This window comes from Taudactylus pleione, unplaced genomic scaffold, assembly GCF_031769625.1.
Source record: "Taudactylus pleione unplaced genomic scaffold, aTauple2 ptg000135l, whole genome shotgun sequence".
Lineage (NCBI taxonomy): Eukaryota > Metazoa > Chordata > Amphibia > Anura > Myobatrachidae > Taudactylus > Taudactylus pleione.
In genome coordinates this window covers 7,131,114-7,147,914 of record NW_028284537.1, presented here as the reverse complement: position 1 = coordinate 7,147,914, position 16,801 = coordinate 7,131,114, and the positions used below count along the sequence as shown (strand labels likewise).

Genomic DNA, 16,801 nt, shown 5'->3' with positions numbered 1-16,801 from the left:
AGGGGAGAGCTGGGGACAGATAATGTTGGTGAGAGGGGAGAGCTGGGGACAGAGAATGTTGGTGAGAGGGGAGAGCTGGGGACAGATAATGTTGGTGAGAGGGGAGAGCTGGGGACAGATAATATTGGTGAGAGGGGAGAGCTGGGGCAGAGAATGTTGGTGAAAGGGGAGAGCTGGGGACAGAGAATGTTGGTGAGAGGGAAGAGCTGGGAACAGAGAATGTTGGTGAGAGGGGAGAGATGGGGACAGATAATGTTGGTGAGAGGGGAGAGCTGGGGACAGATAATGTTGGTGAGAGGGGAGAGCTGGGGACAGAGAATGTTGGTGAGAGGGAAGAGCTGGGGACAGAGAATGGTGGTGAGAGGGGAGAGCTGGGGACAGAGAATGTTGGTGAGAGGGAAGAGCTGGGGACAGAGAATGGTGGTGAGAGGGGAGAGCTGGGGACAGAGAATGTTGGTGAAAGGGGAGAGCTGGGGACAGAGAATGTTCGTGAGAGGGGAGAGCTGGGGACAGAGGGCCTGATTCAGAGCCGCTCGTAAGCGGCCGCTCGTTCGCTCCGAGCGATGTTCGCAAAAACTGCGCATGCATATGGGTTGTAATACGCATGCGCGAACCAGTCATTGCGGTCGGAAATTGTGTGCTCGCAAAATAGCGAATGCCTGCTAATTTGAGTGACAGAATGAGGCGTTTGTGGGTGGTAACAGGGGAAGGTGCTTGAAAACGGGTAGTGGAGATCCGAACGCAGGCGTGCCAAATGGTCAAAACGGGCGTTCTAAGGGTGTGCATAATTAACAAAGCAGCGTCATTGACCACGTCACTTGGTTGTCTTTTAGCCTGAACTGCTCGCATGATTGCGGTAGGAAAATCCTACCACAAGCACTGCGAGCAGTTCATACGCCTTTCGATGTACTCGATTAATCTAATAAATAGCGGAGATGACGTAGGATGCGAGCGACCAGGGGGCGTTTTTAAAAAATAGCGAGCGCATGTTTCGTTCGCTCGTTCAGACATAGAGGCGTCAACAGACCGCAAAGAGCGAGCGCTCTATTTAAATATCCGGCCCCTTTTTCTGAACGAGCGAGCGCAAATAGCGTCCGGCTCTGAATCAGGCCCAGAGAATGTTGGTGAGAGGGGAGAGCTGGGGACAGAGAATGTTGGTGAGAGGGGAGAGCTGGGGACAGAGAATGTTGGTGAGAGGGGAGAGCTGTGGTATGAGGGAGCTGGCAGACAAAACCTGGTGCTGGAGACAGGCAGAGAGCTGGGGACAAAGTTCTGGCAAGAGAGAGCTGGGAAATATAGAATAAAAAAATAAATGATCAAACACTTTGTTATGGCCCATACATTACGTTATTTAGCACTTATAATACTTCCCAGTAGTTCTGATTCATTAATCCCCAAAAGATTTGCAGTTACATATGTGTCCTTACACATTTTTGCTGCAGTTGCACCAAAAAGCCCCCCTCAGCGATTCCATTTGCAGTGAAAATCTACTAGCGCTGGGCGTTTTGCAGATTAATCAGCACAGTCTGCTGCTGCCTCCTATTCGCATCACATTGTGACTTAGGCGCATTTTTCGGCACAAAAAGACGCCCGAAACTTGCAAAGTATCACAGAATTTTGCGGCTCACTCACACCAGGCAGGTTGCGCTGTGTGGCTCATTGAGGCTATACATGTATGAGGACACATCTGTATATTTGAACCCCAATGGTCGTGCAGTGTAAACGTTAGTACCAAAACTTAATCCCAAATTCTCCTTAAAATTAATTACTGTAGCAGGGCCCCGTAATCCTGGAGAAAAATCCACAGAGCAAGAAAACACTTGTAAGTGAGTGTACACAACACAATAAGCTATATCTGACGTACCTGTAGCCAAACACCTCAGAGTAATTCTCAGCCTCATCGCTTACGAGCGTCACATACTCCTTGGGGCTCTCGGACTGCATCCCAGAACAATAAACCTGAATGAAAACCAATCATTATTATTACATCATGAGGGCGCCTCCAGCCGTCTATATATAATAGAGAGCACCAATCATCATTATTATTACATCATGAGGGCGCCTCCAGCCGTCTATATATAATACACAGAATATAATGGAATATACAGTAGCAGAGAAGAAAAAGAGTCACCTTTATTATTTTATCTTCCACTATCATGTGGTGCTCGCCGTCTTCGGTAACACTGCGTCTTCTAACGTCTTGACAACTACGCGGTAAATTACCTGAAGAACAGATGAAACATAAGTTTAATTATTTTTCTAATGAAAATGAAGTCAGTAGGAGTGCAGTCACTAATATACTTGGACAGTAGATTTGTCGCTCTTTACGTACGATTACACGGATGGGTCTCTTACTACTGCATGCTAACAGCGCCACGTCACACATAAACGGATTATACATGAGGTAACCAGTGGAACCTGCTCTCTGACAGAGTTGAATTCTCTTTTTAGCCTCTAGATTTGTTGATGTTTGACTATATTCAGAACATTGCAATCACGCTACCGCCAATGCTGAAACGCAAATGAGGCCTAAACAGCGGGAACTAGTCACATAATTGAGGCACTACATGATGAATATTCATGAGCCATGACCAAAATGCTTGAGGTAATGCATTCTCATGAATATTGGTTCAGCTCACAAAATGGCTGCCCTGTGTGCTTAATGCTGTGCTCCACAACTGATTACTCACCATTCAGTCACCCATTTATATTCTCACTAATGTCTCTCTGGGCCTGGTCAACCGCGGATGCAGTTTACGCAGTTCGAGCAATTCTTTGTTATTGCACTTGAGTGTAAGTCGCACTGCGCACATGTCACCATTGCATTGCGATTATGTATGCACAGAGGAACCATTTGCAAAGTGAGTGTCATGTGGTCAGCATTTGGGGGAGGTAATGGGGGGGAGTTAAGTAAACGCAGGTGTGTCTGACTGTTTCTACGCTGTGTCATTTGCGTGCATAAATTAGCCATGGCGATTACATTCGCAACATAAGGGCCTCTCTGCGTGTGAGGAGAGCTGCAGTCTTTGCAGCTGGTCAGACCTACCATACATGCTGTCTGACTGCTTGATGTGCGTCGATGGTACCGATGTTTATCGCAGGAGTGCGTCACTGGATGGATATGAGAAGGTAGCAGTGCTTTGTGGCTGTGCTTTGGCAGGCAAACAATTGCATTTGCATCTGCTGCTCAATCAGGCCCTCTATACCAACTTCGAGGCTTTGGGCCTGATTCAGACCCGCTCGCAAGCGATATGTGCTCGCAAGCGGGCTGATGGTGGGGCACTGCGCACCTACATATCCAAAATATCTATGCCCCATAGCAACATTTCGAATAGATCCCTCTATGCACCATCATAAAACCACAGCCATCGCAATGTCTTCTCTATCCCCCATCAGTATCCAATAGGGCAGAGTACTAATTTCATGGGTAGCAAACTAGCACATTAGCCTGAATTATATATACAGTCATTTGATGCTCATTATTTTCCAAATCATATAACTGCTTGTATGTATAAGTTATGGAGTTACATTAAGTCTGCACTCATAGGCACAGTTCCTTATCTGGGACAGGGACCACGAATGCTGAGGGGGCCAATAGGACTGCTATGGCTATAGATACACACCAAGTTCATGCCATGTTCATTAAATGATTCACACTCATACTATAAATGCAATATACTGCAAAACCAATAACCAAAGGATGGGTCTACCGAAGACTAGCGCTAAGAGGGCAATGGCCAAGGGTTGCACTGATCAGGGGCCAGCTGTGAATTGGCTGACGGTACAATGTTTTATGTAATTTTGGAGACCTATCAGTACTTGCTGGATGAGTGTGATGTTGGGGAGCATTCAGGATGCAAACCTATAATTATAAATGACAGAGGGCCTGATTCAGAGCTTGCTCGTTCAGAAAAAGGGGCCGGATATTTTAATAGAGTGCTCGCTCTGTGAGGTCTGTTGACGCCTCTATGTCTGAGCGAGTGAACGAAATATGCGCTCGCTATTTTGTAAAGACGCCCCCTGGCCGTTCGCATCATACATCATCTCCGCTATTTATTAGATTAATCGAGTACATCGAAAGGCGTCTGAACTGCTCGCAGTGCTTGTGGTTGGATTTTCCTACCGCAATCATGCGAACAGTTCAGGCTAAGAGACAACCAAGTGACGTGGTCAATGACGCTGCTTTGTTAATTATGCACACCCATAAAACGCCCATTTTGACCTTTAAGCACGCCTGCGTTCGGATCTCCACTCCCCGTTTTCAAGCACCTTCCCCTGTTACCACCCACAAACGCCTCATCCTGTCACTCAAATTAGCAGGCACTCGCTATTTTGAGAACACACGATTTCCGACCGCACTGACTGGTTGGCGCATGCGCATTACGACCCATACGCATGCGCAGATGTGCGAACATCGCTCGGAGCGAACGAGCGGCCGCTTACGAGCGGCTCTGAATCAGGCCCAGAGAATTTACTGGAGGGAGCCGCGGGAAACACAGACTGTAAATGTGAAGCTTTACTCAAGTTCCCAATAATATATTAAAAAACTTTTCTGCCCAAGTTTATTAGACTGAACAGCAATTTGTGCACCCCAATCTCACTTTCTAATAACTATTATACAGAGACACTGGGACTTGTATACTGCAGACCAGTCACTGACTAAACCCTGCTTACACTCGTGAGGATTGTAGCACAGCCTCTTCTCCTCCGGTTTCATATCCGCAGGGCACAGGTTGCTGGGCATATCGTCATTGGTTAAGCACTGCACGGAACGTTGCATAGACCCAGATCCACACGTAACGGAGCACTGCAAATAAAACCAGCACCGGCTTATGTTACTGTCAGTCCTGTCACACTGTTATATGCAGACAACCAATCTCCAATCGTATTACATAGTAGCTGGGAAATCATTTCTAGGCTGAGCTGAAAAATCTGTGACTCTTCAGCTGTTGCAGAACAAGCTGGGATTTGTAGTTCCTCAACAGCTGGAGCGTAGGCAATTGAAGGCATTACACAGTTACTGTAGACCTACAGCATAGTCTGCCGTCCTTAGGATTCATCCAAATTCTGAACTGTATCTTGGATTTAATACTTTCCTTCCTTTGAAAGAAGCTCAATATCTCTTGTCACTGGCAACGGATTCCTGGGTTAGTTTATAGAATCTATAGGGTTTCAATTTCAGTCTCTTAATGAAAACATGATACAGAAAAGATGCTATGGGGTTTGTTACTCTCTATAGCACCCCTAACCAGATAAGCGTGCCGGGTCATGGTATACCCAGTCCCCCCTTCCTCCGGGACATAAACTCCAGGACATACACTAACCTGGCTGCCCAGGTGAGTAGCCTATGTCTCAGTGAAAGGGGGGATGGGGTAGACCATTACCCGGTGGAGGGGGAAGAGCGAAACCAGCACCCCTCTGCCAGCCTATGCCCCCAACTCCTGCTATTTTCCCTGTAAATTGAATAGACTGCCTATCTGTCTGTCTGTCTGTTATTACCCAGTCTCGTTTTATTATTATTTTGTTCCCATATTGTAAAGCGCAACATAAATTTGCAGGCGCCATATAAGTAAATTTTAATGAAAATAATGGTACAAACTATGCTTTAATATCTTATCTCCATTTACACGTCATAGCGTAACTGACGGCATAAGGGAATATTTCTCCTGATCTCTGCACAAGAAAAAGCAAAAACTCAAACATTAAAAAAATAAAATCTTAAAAGTAAATAAATAGTGAAATTGGTTAGGAAATAAACTGTTCATGACTCATGCTTTTCACTAAGTTATATTATGTACACACTACATTACCTGTGTTGTCATTACAGATACCTAGAAATAAGTGTATATTGGAAGTCACTGAAGGGAGAAGCCTCGAGCCTGCCTGCTGAAGATTACACTATGAGGGGACAGTAATATGGGTCACCTGACTCCAGCAGTAAACACTGGATGCCATTTTATGTGCAGGAGTAGCACAGCTAATGCAATATACAGAGTACGGAGCAATAAATGTCGGAACTGAGGCAGTTACTTTTTTTTTTGGCAACGTTTGAGATAAGAGCAGTAACAAGCTCATTTAATGACCCGTGATGTTTGCCAATAGCACTCAAATGTCTGTTTTCAGTACTAAAAAAAAGGATAACACTCTTTACCCTGTATTTTACTCTATTTAAACTACATTTACATTGACGGTATACTGAAAATAAATGTTCATCATATTTTGCTTTTTTTCGAAAGCTTTGAAGACTGAGCAGCTGATTCAGACCCGCTCGTTAGATGCGTTCCCTCGTCCTTGTCACCACCCACAAACGGCTTCTCCTGTCACTCACTCTGCTGGGCAGTCTATGCGCAGCGAGCGAATGCATCCCGATCTCTCGCATTGGTTCGCACACGCGCATTGCGATGCATACGCATGCGCAGATTGCAAATATCGGCCAGCTACGAGCGATCGCATCCTAGCGAGCGGGTCTGAATCAGCTCCTGAGGGCACTGTTGCATTGCAGTTGATGACTGCAGTCCAGTTTTACTTCTGGGAGCAGTCAGTTTTCCCTCTAAAAAATAGGAGTGTGAAATGAAAGTGCATCTGTGGCTCCAAATGGAAGCAGCTGGTTTGTGAGTAGGACCAATATTCATAAGAATGTAGCCGACTTATTCACAAAGGATCTGTAACATCACTGAAGCTCATTACACTTAAGGTGACGTCACTGAGGCACTTTACACAAGGCAATGTCACTGAGGCTCATTACACTTATCGTGACGTCACTGAGGCTCATTACACTTATCATGACGTCCCTGAGGCACTTTACACTTATGGCGACGTCACTGAGGCTCATTACACTTATCGTGACGTCACTGAGGCTCATTACACTTATGTCGACGTCACTGAGGCACTTTACACTTAAGGCGACGTCACTGAGGCTCATTACACTTATGTCGACGTCACTGAGGCACTTTACACTTAAGGCGACGTCACTGAGGCACATTACACTTATGTCGACGTCACTGAGGCTCATTACACTTATCGTGACGTCACTGAGGCATCTTACACTTATCGTGACGTCACTGAGGCACCTTACACTTGTGGCGACGTCACTGAGGCACCTTACACTTATGGCGACGTCACTGAGGCTCATTACACTTATCGTGACGTCACTGAGGCACTTTACACTTAAGGCGACGTCATTGAGACAAGTTACACCTAAAGTGACATCACAGAAGCATTTTATCCATAAGGTAACACCAGTGAGGCACTTTGGGCCTGATTCTGTGTGGTACACAGTGCTGATGTTTCAGTAAATGGTCGATGTTATTCAACTGCGCATGAGTCTAAGTAGTTAAAACTTCGCACAGCGAATGCATCCCACAGTGTGTATGCACAGAGTCTCCATTGCAATTGAGACGCAGGGTCTCAGAAATGATTTTGGAACTATATAGGACTTTCCTGATCAGTGACTGGGAGGAGGCTATACAGAAACCTGGAGATGCACTGATCGGCCTGCAACATACAAGTCTCCCATATCCAAATATTCCGAATTACGGAATAATTTTGGCTGGACTGAGATAGTGACACCTTTGGTTTTTGATGGTTCAATGTGCACAAACTTTGTCTAAGGCACAAATTATTAAAAATATTGTATAAAATTACAAAGGTACTATATGCCTACTTAATGCCTAAAATTACATCACTGAGGCATTATATGAATAAGGTGACACCACTGAGGCATTATATGAATAAAGTGACATCACTGAGGCACTAAGGGCCTGATTCAGAGCCGGACGCTATTTGCGCTCGCTCGTTCAGAAAAAAGGGGTGGCTATTCAAATGAACCATTCGCTCTTTGCGGTCTGTTCACGCCTCTAGGTCTGAACGAGCGAACAAAACTTGCGGTCGTTTTTTGGAAAACTACGCCCCCTGGCCGCTCGCATCCTACGTCATGTCCGCTATTTATTAGATTAATCGAGTACATCGACCAGCGTATGAACTGCTCGCTATTCTTGTGGTTGGTTTTTCCTACCACAATCTTGCGAGCAGTTCTGACTATAAAATAACCCAGTGACGTGGTCAATGACGCTGCTGTATTAATTATGCACACCCATAAAACGCCCATTTTGACCTTTAAGCACGCCTGTGTTCTGATCTCCACTCCCCGTTTTCAAGCACCTTCCCCTGTTACCACCCACATACGCCTCCTCATGTCACTCAAAATAGCAGGCATTCGCTATTTAGTGAACAAACGATTTTCGGCCGCACTGACTGGTTCGCGCATGCGTATTACGATCCGTACGAATGCGCAGTTGTGCAAACATCGCTCGGAACGAACGAGCGGCTGCTTACGAGCGGCTCTGAATCAGGCCCTATATGAATAAGGTGTCATCACTGAGGCATTATATGAATAAGGTGACATCACTGAAGCACTATGGGCTTGTTTTAGAGTTGTGAGTTAAGCAAAATGGAGCAAGTAACTGTGGGCCCAATTCAGAGGTGGACACAATGCGGATGTCTGTGGTGTTGCGCGATTATTTTGTACTGCGTATGAGTCTGCGTATGAGCCAAATTACATTAATGACAGCGTTCTCAGTGAGGACTTAGCCGAAGAGTAATTGATAGTCAGAGAGCAGTTGCTGGATGTAACGGGGACAGGACTCAGACAAAGGCACACAGCGACCATTTCGGGGGCATGCCTGTGCGGGCGACATTCTGACGTGGGGTTGCTTAGAACATCGATGCTGAGACCAATGGTGCATCTGTATACCCAAGGGGCAGGCTTCAGATGCCGCTAGTGGGCGTCTCAATACAAATCCCAGCGGCTGCAACACTTGCATATTTCTGCACTACCGCGACGGGATTCACAGCCGTGATGGGATTTGTGTCCATCTCTGAATCAAGCTCTGTGCTCGTTGGCAAAACCATGCTGCTCTGTAGGTGGGGCAGATGTACAATGTGCGTAATGAGAGTAAAAGGTGCGTATCCACTTACATTTTAGTCGTACAGTCGTTCCTCATCCTAGTGCCTACAATGAGCGATATGTCTGTCAGTGTAGGCACCCTCCCTCATCCCCGAACATGCACAATCTTTCGTTATCGGCAGATTGGCCGGCATGTTCAGGCAATGATTGATGTCGAAAACGACCAGCTGGTCGTTTTTGACATTTTCATGCCCGATTTGTGAACGACTAATGAGCGATTGAACGATAACGATGCCGTTATCGTTCAATCGCTCATTTTAATCGCCTAGTGGATACGCACCATTAGATGTGGGAGGGGTGTGTCAGTGTCGGACAGGGGCATGAAGGGCCCACCAGGGGAATGCAGTGGTAGGGGCCCATGCTTAAGGGGTGTGGCCAGCCACCAGAGGGGGTGTGGCCAGCCACCACAGATGCTTGTTTGAGCAATAGGCAAATCTTTGTGTAGTATCTATAGAAAGGAACCAAGCACCCATGATCAGTGGTACTACACCACCAGGTAACTGACCGTCTAATAGAGTAACAATGTATGATTTGAGGTCTGAAACCTGACACCTAGAGGAGTGGGTGGGCCCTCAGGCAGTGGGGCCCATCGGGAATTTCCCCTGTACCCCTGTGGGCCAGTCCAACCCTGGGGTGTGTCCAAAATCAAATCCAAATTGCAGTGTAAATATAAAGCTGCCCAGTACGTGTGGTCTACAGTACATGCAACAGCAGCCAGTATTAAGCATGTATTTACACCCTTCGGATTGTAACATGAGGCCTAATTCACAGTTCCCTGCTATTCTCATCGCTGCCAGGTCTTACCCGTAACCCAGCATAAATCCTCCCCCCAAAAAAAATCATTGTTTTATTTTTATAACACAATTTTCTTTTTGGTGTAATAATGAAAGTAACAAAATACTCACTTTTCCCCAGTTGCCAACTCTCCATGAAGCTAGAACAGGACATTCCCCTAAGAAACAGCTCTGTACATTGGGGGGTTGGGTTCCTGGACAGTTAGCCGAGCTCTGGTATCCATACTCGTAGTGGTCCTTTGCCGAATACACCTCACTGCATGACACAAGCCTCTGCTGATAGCCCATCCCGCATGTCACCGAGCACTGGGGAAATAATGTATATTATCATTTATATAGCGCTAATCTTATTACGAAGGGCGGTGCAGAGAATATGTAATCGCTCACATCACTGTGTTATTACACATATATTATTTACCTCAATACAATGCACAATATCAAATAGTGATTTTACCTACTCTGTAAGGGGCATAATTATCAATAATCAGGTTACAGGCCCGATAATTGTAATTTCTTACAGCTGCTATTGGTGGCAATAAGAGATTATATACAGCCCAAAATGTATTAAGAGGCCCACGCAGGGACAGGGGCTCCTAAAGGAGCCTCTCTCTGCAATAAGTTCAAAGTGACTACACTAGCGGTCTCTTCACTCCTCAATCGGGAGTCTGGCACGTGCATGGTCTGCTGACCACAGATCTGCGACGGTAATTTGTGCGAAATGTAGTGGATAGGCTACAATGGGCTAATGCCAGCTTCGCATTCCAGAACTTAGTAACTCTTACAGCATCGCATCCCCCAAAGAAACCTATCGGGGCTGCTGCTGCCGGCGAGAATGGAGAGCGGTCCCTCCATGGTTCATTCAGGGGATACTTAATATTTGCTGGTGTTCCCTGAAAACGGGTATTTTCTGAGAATATGCTGCAACTATTATTTGATAAATAGGCCCCTAAATGTACATGTTTAACTCTTTTATATGTATATTCCTTATTAAATATTTCACTAAAGTACCAATAAGCGTAAGACTATAAATGCTCCATACTAATGAGATACCAGTTATCGGGCCTGCTTCTAGATCAAACCCAGAGGAGCAATGTTTCTCCATATGTGTCTGGGTCACACCATGTATACGTCCCGATATTGTATGTACTGTACGAAATTGCAATACAAGGATTCCGTCGGTCAGAATGCCGATGCCAGAATCCCAACACTTGTCAGAATACCGGCGCTGGCGTCCCGATTGCTGGAATCCCGAAGGTAAGTAGCAGGGTTAGGCACTAGGGGGAGGGTAAGGTTTAGGCTGCGGGGAAGTGGGGGGGGTTAGGTTTAGTGTGAGAGGGAGGGTAAGGTTTAGGGGGGAGGGTTAGGTTTAGGGTGTGGGGAGGGAGGGTAAGGTTTAGGTTGGGGGGGGAGGGTTAGGTTTAGGGTGTGGGGAGGGAGGGCAAGGTTTAGGTTGGGGCGGTTAGGTTGCGGGGGGGGGTTAGGTTTAGGGTGTGGGGAGGGAGGGTAAGGTTTAGGTTGCAGGGGGGGGTTAGGTTGCAGGGGGGGGGGAGGGAGGGTTAGGTTTAGGGTGTGGGGAGGGGAAGGTTAGGTTTAGGCACCAGGTAGGGAGGGTTAGGGAGAGGGTTAGTATACTTACCAACAGGTGTCGGCATTCTAAACCTGTTGGGATCCCGAGCACCGGCATCCTGTACCCATCCCGATTTGGACACATGGTAGCAGAAATGTAAGGGGCATTTTTGGAGGATAAAGTTGCACCTTATGGGCGTGTGACTGACAGCGGCTGCACACACAGAGAGCTGAACCGCTCATATACAGAATCAACCTCATAATCACAAACATTTCACACTATCAGGAACTTGTTAGAAGTAATTAGATTTGTGCTTCCAGGCTATTTCTGCATAATCCCACAAGACTTTCTGTAAAATATCATATATGGACTGAAGCATGTAGGATACAAGTAATCTTACAATATCCTGGCATAGTTCTACGGTGCATTATTTATTTAAAGCCTGACTGACAATTGTGCTGTCACAGACTGTAGGTATCTGGGTTTTATTGTGACAGTCGTTGTATAATAATGTCGGCACGATGTGTATCGTTACTCTGCGTATGTCGGTTTCACAAGGAGCGTATGTGTTTACGAGTATAACTGACAAACAGGAAGAAATATTTTGATATCCTCTATGAATCCCAGGGGGCATATGTAATGGGGTGTGATCTGGTGCCGCTATGGGAACTCCTACAAGTCTTCCCATTACAATATGTCGACATACAATTCCGTTGCCATGGTTAAAATGTCCACTCATTTAATATGCCGACATCAGAATGTCGACATATGGCTTTTGCTGATTTTTATGGTTAGGCTAAAATAATAATAAGAAATAAACATATGTCGACATTCTGTCGGCAACATGATAAATGTCAACATTCTGACAGTGGTGCCATTTTAACCATCGAATTGTATGTCAACATATTGGTAGTTGACGTAACGCCCATGTCGAAATTCTGACTGTCTACATTCAGAACATGTTGACTTTCTGGTGTCGACATACTGAATGCCAATTAGTCATACCACACCCGTATGAGGAACTCTTTTGTTGGGATCCAATTATTCGAAGGACTAATATAGCAACGAAGACCTGGGGTCCCAGAGCAGGGCCTTTCACTGCTAAGGGTAAGTGGCTAATTATTTAGAATTTTCTAGTGCAATGGTGACTGTGAGGCTGATTCATTACGAATTGCTATTACGATCGTAGCTGCGATTACGCACGCAGTTCTCCTGCGAAAATATGCTAACGTTTGCAACTGCTCACCCGGCATAGAGACGCCCACTACCGCTTTCTCACTTCCGTGAGACCTCGCGGTCCTGCGTATACGTTAGTAACATCGAGTAACATCGGTCCCTCAAGCAGAATTACAGCAGGTCTGACCTGACTCAGAAATTGCAACTCTCGTCGCACGCAGTGATACTCAAGCTGCAAAAGCCGTTGCAGTGGCTAATTTATGCACGCCCAGGAAACGGCGTTCAGACAGACAGACACGCCTGCGTTTCTCCAACCACTCCCCCGTCACCACCCCCAAACGATGACGTCCCGGCACTCACTCTGCGATGGCTTTGTATCTGCGTACGTGATCGCAATACTGGCCTGCGCACTGTGGTGCATAAGTAGAGCGCACCATCGGCCAATCTGCGTACGCTGTTGCAATTGCGATCCGTGAATGAATCAGGCCCTCTATCCTTAGTGTTTACCTAATACATATCATACTACAGGCACTGCTAGTACCTGAGACCACTCCCCAGTTATCCAGATGTATTCACAGGACTGTACGTTGCAGATATCTACATCAGATGGTCTGTTGGCTTCATCGCAATGCAAGGCCGGAACTTCCATTTTATCCTCAGTGACGCAGAAGACTTTGCGGTAGCGGAAACCTTCGTCACATGTCTTGCTGCACTGTAGGAAACAAAGATGGCTGTTACATTACGGTTCCCCAGTCCCAGTTTTCTGAGAGTCTTTATTTTGTGCCAATGAAAACTTTTGATATAAAAAAAATAAAAATATCATAGAACTGTCCCAATGGGAGAGAAGGGAATGGTGTGCAGAGGTGTTCCCATGAGAGTTGGTAATTAATGTATAAAAGCAAGAAAAAATAATGACCCTATAATGTATGGCGAAATATGATGAGGAATAATGTTTATGAGAGATAATATGTAACATACAGAATATGGGTCTTATTCAGACCCGCTCGCAAACGCCTATGCTCTCGCAAGCGGGTTGATGGTGGGGCACTGCGCACTCGCCACGCACGCACGCCGCGTGCGCAAGCCCCAGAGCGAGAGAGAAATTCTCGCTACAAAAGGGGTGGCTGTCGATGTTGATCGACAGCTCGCCCCGTTTTGTAGGTGTGGTGGTGGCCAGGCAAACGGAGGCGTTTGTAGGCGGCACCAGTGATGTCAGTAGGGTGCTTCCTGCCTGGGGCTTGAGGTAGACGAGACCCTACTGCAAGGGTCTCCTCGCAAGCCCCGGTGGTGACCATCACCTAGTCACTCGCTAAAGCTGTGGGTGGTAACCCACAGCTTAGCGAGTGGCCAGGAGGCCGCCTTTCAAAAGAAAAGCGTCCGCCCTCATTCAGAGCGAGCGCTTGCATTTTGCGAGCGGCTCTGAATGATGTCCTATATCTGCTAAAGGCACAGGAATCCTACAGTCACAACACATTGCTAAGTGCAGTGATATACTGAAAAAATGAGTCAGGTACAGTAAATTGTAACTACTGTAACTATATCACATGCCCCAGAGTGAAAAGCACAATAGGATACTAATCATGCAATTGAAACATATTTATGCAATATCAAAAATATCAAAAAATAAATAAATGAAATAAATATATAAATGCAATATCAAAACATTGTGAGCTATAATAATTGGAGAAGAATGCAAATCACAAAATAACATATTTATCATCATTTGTTTATACGGCGCCACAAGTGTTCCGCAGCGACTTACAAAGTACATGAACAAATACATAACCAGTGACTTACAATATAATGCAAAGCAGGACATAGACATGTATAATAAACATTGCTATATTAGCAACCTTTACGCCCACATAAGCAGCCGAGTGTTGGTTGCCCTAGTGGGGAGTAAGAGATAAATTAAATTACAGTAGGGAGAAGCACAAGAGGGTAGAGGGCCCTGCTCGTAAGAGCTTACATTCTTTAAGGGCGGGGCAGACGAACAGGAGTGACACAGATGGGGTAGGCGGGGAGGAAGGAAGATGTAGCAGCAAGTTAGAATGAGAGCTGGAAGGCTTTAATGAAGTAGTGGGTCTTAAGAGCTCGTTTGAAAGATTGTAGAGAGGTGCAGAGTCTGATAGGGAGAGGGAGGGAGTTCCAAAGGTGGGGAGCAGCGTGGGCAAATCTTGGAGGCGGGAGTGGGAGGAAGTAATCAATTGGCATGAAAGGCGGTGTGTATTAAGTGAACGAAGAGGGCGCACAGAAGAGTGAAGGGAGAGGAGATCAGAGATGTAAATAGAGGAATGGGTGAGGGCTTTGTAAGTGAGTGTGAGAACCTTGAATTGGGTTCTGAAAGGGAAGGGGAGCCACTGGAGGGCTTGTAAGAGAGGGGAGGCAGATGTAGAGCATTTGGAGAGGAAGATGAGCCGAGAAGCAGCATTGAGCACAGACTGGAGAGGAGAGAGATGGTAGTTGGGGAGGCCAGATAGGAGGAGGTTACAGTAGTCCAATCTGGAGATGACAAGTGAATGTATGAGGGTTTTGGTGGCATCCTGGGTGAGAAAGGGTCTGATCTTGGAAATATTCTTGAGATGGAAACAACAGGACTGCGAGAGGTTCTGAATGTGTGATTTGAAGGAGAGGGAAGAGTCCAGGATGACTCCAAGACAATGCACTTTGGAACTAGATGAGATAGTTATGCCATCTATTAATAAAGAAATAGTGGGATATGATGATATGTGGGAGGGTGGGAAGACTATCAGCTCAGTCTTAGACATATTAAGTTTGAGAAATCGCTGGGACATCCAGGAAGAGATAGCAGAGTGACAGTTAGATATATGAGTCAGTAGAGAGGGGGAAAGATCAGGTGAGGAAAGGTAGATCTGAGTATCATTAGCATAGAGATGATAATGGAGGTCAAATGAGCGGGCGGATGAGTTTACCTAGAGAGGACGTATAGAGAGAGAATAGGAGAGGTCCAAGAACAGAACCTTGGGGAACACCTACTGTAAGAGGCTGTGGTCGGGAGGAGTTGTCGTGAGAGGAAACAGAGAATGATACAATGCAATGCAATGAATCAATAAACTTATAGCGCATGTAGTATTAAAGAAATGTATCACAGAGGTAGCAGGAGTGACAGAAAAGTAAACAGGTCGTAAACCTCTAATAGTGTCTCCGGGGGAAGAGGGGCCGGGTGTAGCTGCTGCGCACTGTGGGCCTGTTGCAGAGGTGGATGCAATGAATATGTGGGACGCAAGCGGACGATTTTTACAGTCTGCGCATGCGTCCAAATCACACTGCACATGCGTCCCCATGGTCACCGATGCAGAGAGAGATAATTTCAGCGGGCGTTCCTGGGTAATAACGGGATCACTAGTCAGACGCGGGAGTGTTGCTTACAACGACTGCAACTTATTCAACAGTTGCACTGATCTCAGCGGCCTTGTTCAGATGGACATTCTGCGCCTCCATAGGGCTGGTTGGTTGCTATGGGCAACTTCTCCACTCCTTTAGAAGGCTGGATAAGCCACTTAAGCAGGCCATACACATTCCGTGTAGGACCACCAGCCCTAAGTCAGATTTGCCCATACAGATACATAAGGTGCACGACCAATTATGTATCGCTGCCTTGCTGACTCCAACAAGGCATCGATGGTACGGTCAGACGATGGCTGCATACACAAACATACAGTAGTGCTTGAAAGTTTGTGAACCCTTCAGAATTTTTTATATTGCTGCTGAAATTTGGCCTAAAACTACCTCAGATTTTCACACAAGTCCTAAAAGTAGATAAAGAGAACCTCAGGGCTCCAGCTGTCATCCATACTAATAGACATGACCCTGAGGGCCTGATTCAGACCCGCTCACAAGCACTATGCGCTCGCAAGCGGGTCGATGGTGGCCCAGTGCGCACGCGCGAGTCCCGGAGCAACCGCAAAAAGCGCTCGCTCCGGGACTCACTGCAAAAGGGGCGGCTGTCGATGTTGATTGACAGCTCGCCCCATTATGTAGGCGTGGCGGGGGGGTGGCTGAGCAAACGGAGGCGTTCCTGCAGGAACGCCTGATGTTTGTGGGCGGCACTACTGACATCACTAGTGATGCCAGTAGATGGACTTCCTGCTCTAATAGTGCAGGAAGTCCACTGGGGCTTGCAGCAACGAGACCCTACCGCAAGGGTCTCGTCACAAGCCCGATGGTCATCATCATGGCCTCTCGCATAAGCTGTGGGTGGTAACCCACAGCTATGCGAGCGGCCAAGAGGCCGCAACAAAAAAAAAAGCACACGCTCTGATTCAGAGTGAGCGCACA

General features: G+C 46.5%; 1 protein-coding gene across 1 annotated transcript in view; it reads right to left on the bottom strand.

Annotated features, from left to right (window-relative positions):
• ADAMTS9 (ADAM metallopeptidase with thrombospondin type 1 motif 9) overlaps window positions 1-16,801 on the bottom strand; it is a 275,988-nt gene that overhangs the window by 17,380 nt on the left and 241,807 nt on the right. The window contains exons 31-35 of the mRNA XM_088473392.1: window positions 13,044-13,214; window positions 9,871-10,065; window positions 4,675-4,807; window positions 2,132-2,223; window positions 1,865-1,959 (exon numbers count right to left, since the gene is read on the bottom strand). Of these exons, the coding sequence (XP_088329518.1) occupies window positions 1,865-1,959; window positions 2,132-2,223; window positions 4,675-4,807; window positions 9,871-10,065; window positions 13,044-13,214 (686 nt within the window). The remainder of the gene's footprint in view (window positions 1-1,864; window positions 1,960-2,131; window positions 2,224-4,674; window positions 4,808-9,870; window positions 10,066-13,043; window positions 13,215-16,801) is intronic.